The sequence below is a fragment of the Nannospalax galili genome, unplaced genomic scaffold (genome assembly GCF_000622305.1).
Source record: "Nannospalax galili isolate Female #2095 unplaced genomic scaffold, S.galili_v1.0 scaffold1857, whole genome shotgun sequence".
Taxonomy (NCBI): domain Eukaryota; kingdom Metazoa; phylum Chordata; class Mammalia; order Rodentia; family Spalacidae; genus Nannospalax; species Nannospalax galili.
In genome coordinates, this window is record NW_008338858.1 from 66438 (window position 1) to 73756 (window position 7319).

The 7319-nt window shown below is 44.7% G+C and overlaps 1 protein-coding gene across 8 annotated transcripts in view; it reads left to right on the top strand.

Moving 5' to 3' along the window:
• Positions 1 to 7319, top strand: part of LOC103734458 (natural cytotoxicity triggering receptor 3 ligand 1) — a 54844-nt gene that overhangs the window by 21372 nt on the left and 26153 nt on the right. For 5 of the 8 annotated variants that reach the window (XM_029563650.1, XM_029563646.1, XM_029563645.1 and 2 more), the window contains 2 exons: positions 2283 to 2607; positions 4091 to 4175. In XM_029563650.1, coding sequence (XP_029419510.1) covers positions 2283 to 2602 — 320 coding nt within the window. In that variant the 3' untranslated portion in view covers positions 2603 to 2607; positions 4091 to 4175. Of the gene's footprint in view, positions 1 to 966; positions 1106 to 2282; positions 2608 to 4090; positions 4176 to 4931; positions 5333 to 7319 lie in introns of those variants that run through there. The other 3 variants (XM_029563649.1, XM_029563651.1, XM_008833395.2) reach the window with 3 other exon arrangements.

Sequence of the window (7319 nt, forward strand, 5' to 3'; positions counted from 1 at the left end):
AAGGCTCTTCCAGACAGTAACCCAACATACTACTGGAAAAATGAACAGCAGACCCCAATTCTATCCAAAGGAATACTGACAATGGATTGTCGTAGATGAGGAACAGCTGATCCTCCTGGAACAGGGACCTCTGGCTGACTAGATTTACCAGAAGGGCAGATGGGGGGAATAGATGGGGGTCCTGACAACACAGTGGGCAGTGGCAGGGATGACAGAGTATGGAGGCTCTTGTGAGAGAGGAAGGCTGTCTATCTGATGAGTTTATATTCATGCTCAGATGCCAAGAAACTCAGAAAGTAAGTGACTGTGACCAGTAATAGTCCTATATAGAGAGATTAGAAATGCATGTGAAAACGTCTTAATGTCAGTTGCCTTAAAATGAATTTTTCTGTATGAAACTGTATTTTAACAACGAAGTGGAGATCTTTTCTAAACATTAAAACCTCATTTAATTTTATGTCTTGTAGAGTTTATAACTGTATCGTGGAGATCTTTTTTAAACGTTGGAACCTTATTTAATTTTATGTCTTATAGAGTTTATAATGAGTAAAAGATTATATAAGCGTAATAATTCATCTGTAAACCTAGAAATGTACAGCCAATTTTGAAAGAGATGTACCCTAGCTCAGAAAAATGTTATTGAATAGGTTAATGCTGTTGTAATGAAATGCTTCTTCTAATTAAAAAAAAGAAATGTATGAAATTTGCAAAAATTAAAATTAGTTTTTTTAAGCTGGATGTAGTGGTGCACACCTTTAATCCCAACACTCTGGAGGCAGAGGCACGCTGATCCCTGTGAGATTGAGGCCAGCTTGGTATACATGGTGTGTTCCAGGCCAGCTGGGGTTACAGGAAGACCTTGTTTCAAAAAACCAAAAGCCAAAAACAAAACCAAAAAGTTTTCCCAGTATTTATGACTTCAAAATTTCTGGTGATAACTACTAAAATGTGGTAATTTAAACAAAGTTTTCCAGAATCTTCAGGAAAAAAAAATGGGCCTGGTGAGATGGCTCAGTGGATAAGCTGCTTGCAGTACAAGTGTGAGGGTCTGAGTTTGCATCTCCAGCACCCACATAGAAGCCAGGCAGTGCTGGTCCGGAATGTGGACTGCTGTGTGTGGTAAGAACGCCCCTCTGTTCGCATCTGTCTGCGGTTTTCTGTTATAATTAGAACAGGGTTTTGGGTTTTGGAGGATGACCACAGATGTGTCTTCTCATCACATCAGGTCAGACCGCATAATCTATGACTGTTGATGTTGACCTTGATGCTGGGTGATGCAGTGTTCCGCCTCTTCCCTGAGAAGTCACTCTTCAGCTTCCATATGTACTCTGAGCAGAAGTTGCTCTGAGCAGCCCCCACTTAGGGCGAGGGGCGCTATGCTCCCCCTCCTTTGGTGGGCTTACCCTCATAGTTTATTTAGACATCTTTTCCCCCATTTATTAATTGATTTGATCATTTATTTGTGATCAATACGCTTTAGATAATACCTCTTCAGTAGAATTGGACACTTTTCTATATAATTTTAGCATTCACATTGTTCAGTGTTGGCTCCTGTTTCCTTTTGACCTACTGTAACTGTTAAGTTTTGTTTTATTGATTGATTTTTGTTGTTGTTGCTCTGGAGATTGAACCCAGGGCTTCATACAATGAGCCATATCCAAGCCTCTTTTCACTTTTTATCTCAAGGAGGGGTTTTACAAAGCCCAGGCTGGCTTTGAATTCTCTCTGTAGCCCACGCAGTCCTTTAATTTCTAATCTTTCTGTCTCTCTAATAGCTGGGATCACAGGCCTGAACCACCAGGCTTGGCCTTTGTTGGGATCATTGTTTTTATTGCTTTCTTATTCTTTGGTTTCTTAGGACAGGGTCTTGTGTAGCTGAAGCTGGCCAGGAACCTGCTCTTTCACCAAAGCTGACTTTGAACGCCTGGTCCTCTGCCTTCATTTCCCAAGTACTTGTATTACAGGCCTGTGCTACCATGCCCAGCTGGGCAGTGTTTTCTTATGCTGGTCCTGCCCCTCCCCCTTTGGAGACAAGATCTCATCATATAGTCCAAGATGGTGTTATATTTGGGGGGTCTTTCTGCCTCAAGTTCCCAAACATCTGGGATTATAGACATCCCACCAGGGCCTGTTCACTATTCATCCTGTGATTTCTGTCTTGCTGGCCTGTTGTAGCCATGATACAGAGATGTGTGGTTGAGATAGAAACCAGTCAGTGGGCTATGAGGAGAGAAACGGGTAGCTGGTGCTGGGCCAACTGTGTGAATTCTTTTCCCTGGCAGCTCGCCCAGCCATCAGATTGTGTGTGGAAAAAAACACAGCAAGAAATAAAGGAGAAAAACATATTCTATGCAAGGTGGATGGATTCTACCCAGAAGCCATTAGCATAAAGTGGGAGAAGCGCACCCCCAAGGATCCCCATTTCCAAGAGATCACTGAGGGTGTTGACACTGGCCCCACCTCGAAGAAAGAAGATGGTTCATTCAATGTTACCAGCAGGCTGAAACTGAAGTCCTCCCTGGAAGACAGTGGGACGGTCTACCAGTGTGTGGTGGAGCACACACCAGAGCACCTCCCAGAGGTTCAATGTCACACTGTCTGAGGAAGGTAAGTGTCCTGTGCATCTCCCCAAATTTCATCCTGAGGTTATACAACCAAAAACCTGGGAGGAAGTCTACGGTCAGGGATCTGATAAGGAAAGAGAAAAAGTGTGGACTTGAGCAAACAAACTGGGTTCCAGCTCGGCTCCCCCCTTCTGAGTCAGCGGTCCAGATTCAGGGCTCTGTGCCTGGGTGATGGCTCAGAGGTGGAGAGGAGAGATGGTATCATCGGGACTGTTTGTAAGCTCAGGGCAACTCCAGAGTCTGGACAGTCCACTTGGCTAGAGCAAGAAGCTTGCTTCTGCTTAGGGATTAGGGATAGCATCCTGCCTATGTCCTCTGAGGACGGGGCTGCCAGGGGCTGTAGGCCAGCCCTGCTGGTGTCCCTTCCAGTCCTCTTCCAGGTCAGACACTTGGCTCCTGGAGACTTGATTGTTCTGTCCTATGGGCTGTGTTCTAAGATGAGGCCGCAGAAGGTGGACCTGAGATTACTAAGACTTTCCACAGGCACACCAGATTCTTGGGATAAAAGATTGCTTTAGGCGTCCTCATCCTGGTGGGGTAGGGGCTTTTGAACTCATATCTTGGCTGTCCTGGTTGTGGCTTTGTAGGGTGCTAATGACCCTGCTGGTCAAATTCATCTTTATGAACTAAGAGGAGCAATGAAGGAAGGGCCCAACTAGGGCCCTGGGGGATGTGATCTGGCCATGCCAGATGAGCTTCTGATGCTTCTATAGAGAGAAAAAAGTTGAAGTATATGCTAGGAGTGTGTGGGTGACGTGTGCAGGGCATATGTGAGGCACAGGAGGAATAAAATTATTGAAATACACTATGTGTACAGTATGAGGGTTTTCTGGTGGACATACGTGACATAGGCAGACAGTAAGTAGAATCATTGAAGTTGTGCGTGGTGTGTGGTGTGTGATTCTGCATTGTATTTCTTTTCCCTTCTTCTTCCTCTTCCTTTTCATTTGAGACAGGGTCTCAGTAGCCCAGGCTGGCCTCAAACTCACTGTGTAGTCAAAGATGATCTTGAATTCCTTCCTTCCTCCCCGTCCTGAATGTTGGGATTACAGGCATGTGCCACCACACCCAATTTTCCATGATGTTGGGAATCAAAAGGAGGGCTTTATAAAGCATGCTAGGTAAGCACTCTACCAGCTGTGCTATGGCCCCTTCCTTTCTTTTTTGAGACAAGTCTTCACCATGTAACTAGCCTGAACTCATGATCTTTCTCCCCACTGTCCCTCAGGGCTGAAATTACAAGTGTGTACTACCACACCTGAATTATACTCTACTTCTGATGTCCAAGTCCTCTGATGTGTGAGGATGTTTGTGGTAAGAGTGTTGATGCTGACTGAGACACATGGGCGAGGGTTGGCGGTAGATCTCTGACAGGAAATGCCATCAGCCATGCGGATTTTAGGGCCAGTTGTGTGATCTCCTTGGTTCATGCAAGTAGGTTTCCTCAATGTTCTTTTTCTCTGCAGAATCAGCAAAGAAAACCTTTTTGTGCTTGATTCTCTGCTTCTTTCTCCTGATTTTATTAACGGCAGCTTTCTTTCTTTGGAAAAGGTAAGAGGCTCAAAAACAAAGCAGTGTCCTGTGTGTAGGACGTGGCTCCGGTGTTCATGACAGTAGTCAACAGGGAGTTCTGGGGATTGTGCTGGGGTACTGCCAGTGTGGTGTGTGGTTTTCTGGTGTGGTGTTGGGGAAGAGCTGGTCTGATCACCATGAGGCACTTGAGTTGCCAAGCTTCTCTCTATCTACCAAATGCTCCAGTTCTCACTGTGTACCAAACCTGACCTTAGTTCAGACCTGGGCTTTAAACTATGTGTGGCCCATATTGTCGATTCTTGCACATATAAAAAGCACAGATGAGAGATCATAATTCTTCCTCTCATTGCTCAGATTTTTGTTAATAGCTCAGTGGGCTAACTTACTGTAAGTTTTAATTGAGTTGACCAAGAATTTCTAGCCCCCCCCCTAGATATTTCCAAACTAAATTCCTATGACCCAAACAAGCCAATAAAACAGTGCAAGCTTAGAGGCTTGAGAGACCAATGTAAATGTGTTAGTTAACATGTAGTTAATAAAATGGCTCTCAGTTATTTAAGGCTCTCCAAGGCAAAATCTGTGCCTGTAACTGCATTAGGAAAAGTGGAAGAATCAGTGCAGGAAATAAAGGTTGCTAATCTAAAGCTGACCAACTGATTCCTGGGACTGGTTGGAGCTTAGCCACTGTGAAACTGGATATAAAGTTGTTTTCAAATGCTTCTTGTGACACCGGTGATTGTTGTCATTGTTTTTTGCTTTTCCTCTGATACCCAGATACAAATCATCATCTGGCAAGGGTATTTAAACTGAAGAAGGGACCAAAACTTGCAGCTCAGCCTGGATTCAGCGCTTGTTTGCACAGACAGACTCATTCTTTCACTCTTGTGTCATTCCTTGTTACCATATAGTTTTGCAATGTCCTCCCAAAGTGGGTGGTCCCTTGAGGACTCAACTATGTGACATGCTGTTTGCCAGGGAAATTAAAATTGTAAATTGGAAAAACATTTTTTAGGATTATCCTGTATTTGGAGGTATGTTTACATGAAAACAGCAAACCAACCAAACCTATAAGATACGGGGAAGACAACGGGAGGCAGGTCATCCCATGCCTATCACCCCCTCCAAGGCTCAGTGACTTTTGCAGAAGAAGTTGGTGAAAAGAATGTAAGAGCCAGAGGAAGAGGTGGAGTGTTAACTGGAAATGTCCTCCGACCACTCTGCCGGCAAGCTAGAGTCATACCTCCTTCCCATTCTCATCAAGGAGTTGAGGGGGGAGTCCGTTACCCCTCCCACCCAATCATTCGACCTTAGCTGCATGTGGGGAAGGGGCTAAGGATATATAAGCCGAGAACACCAAGGGGCATCTCTCTCACAATTTTGTGCGGCTGTCAGGAGGTCACAGGGTCTGTATTTGAGTGAGGACTTTATGGCGCAGCTGTAAATGTGGGACGCCCGCTCTTCTGTAAATAAACCACTACCCCATGGTCTGTTAAAATAAAATAAAATAAAATAAAATGAAAAGATACAGGGAAAGCAGTCTGAGAGAGAGGTTTATAGTTGGAATCAGGGAGATCTAAAATAAATAAGTTAATGATACACCTTAGGACCTTGGGAAAATAAGAAGCCAAGCTCCAAGTCATTAGATGGAAAGAATTAAGATGAGAGCAGAACTTAGTGAAATGGAAATGGAAAAAAATAGAAAAAAGCAATACAAAGAAGCAAGGAGTTGGTCCTTTGAGAAGATAATAAGATCAACAAATGCTTAACAAACCTCACCGAAAGAGCGAGCAGACCCTGCATGTTCTAGTTAGCTTCTCTATTGCTGTGACAAAATACTCTGATCAATACCAACTTGGGGAGGAAAGGGTTTATTTGGCTTACATCTCCTGGGTCACAGTTCATCACTGAGGGAGCCCAAGGTAGGAACTCAGGTCAGAAACCTGGAGGCAGAAATCTGGAACACAGACCATGGAGGAATGCTGCTTACTGGCTTACTCTCCTGGCCCATGGTCAGCCTGCTTTCTTATACAACACAGAACAACTTGCCCAGGGGTGGCATCACCCACAGTGGACTGGGCCCTCCAGCATCACTCAATAATCAAGAAGATGCCCCACAGACATGGCCACATGCCAGTCCAATGGAGGTAATTCCCCAATTGAGGCTCCCTCTACCTAGGTGTGTCAAATTGACACTAAAGCTATCCAGAACACTGTGTAATAAAATTAGAGATGAAAAGGAAACCGTTAGGATAGATGCCAATTGTATTAGTCACTTTTCTGTTGCTGTGATAAAACACCATGACCAAAAGTGACTTACGAAAGAGTTTCTTTTGGTTTCCAGTTCCAGAGGCAGAATCCACAATGGGAGGGAGGTGTGGCAGCAGGCAGCAGGATCAGGAAGCTGAGCGCTCACATCTTCAACCATAAACATGAAGCAGAGAGAGAGAACTGGTGGTAGCCAGGCTACAGACTCTCAAAACCCTCCTAGTGTGTAGTTCCTGCAGCACCGCAGTGCCTTCCTTAACCTGCTGAAACAGCGCTGCCAACTTGGGACCAAGAGTTCAAATATTTGAGGCTATGGAGGACGTTTTCACTCAAGTCTCCACAGCAGCGAAATTTGGAAAATCACTAGGACATACCTTTAAAGGGAATGGGTGAATATCTTGATGTATATGATTCACCAAAATTAAAGCTGGATGAGATAAATAATTTCAGAAGATTGATAACAGGCAGTGAGATTGATGTGGCAATAAAAGGCCTTCAAGCTAAGCAATGCTGAAGTGGACAAGGACTCACTGTTCAATTCTACTGTTGTGCCCAGTTCGTGAGACCCCAAAGACCACCAAGGAGCCGACCGATGCAAACACACAAGAGTTCTTTTATTGTTGCAAGCTTAATCTTGGGTCCACTCTGTCACTGACTCAGCCAATCTCAGATGTGAGACCCCTTGTTTTGGGAGTGACAATACACTCTGACCACTACCAACTTGAGGAGGAAAGGGTTTATTCAGCTTACAACTCCCAGGTTGCAGTTCATCAGGGAGCCCAAGGTAGGGACTCAGGGCAGGAACCTGGAAGCAGGAGCTGGAGCACAGGCCATGGAGGAACACTGCTTGCTGGCTTGCTCCCCTGGCCCCTGCTCAGCTTGCTTTCTTATCCAACA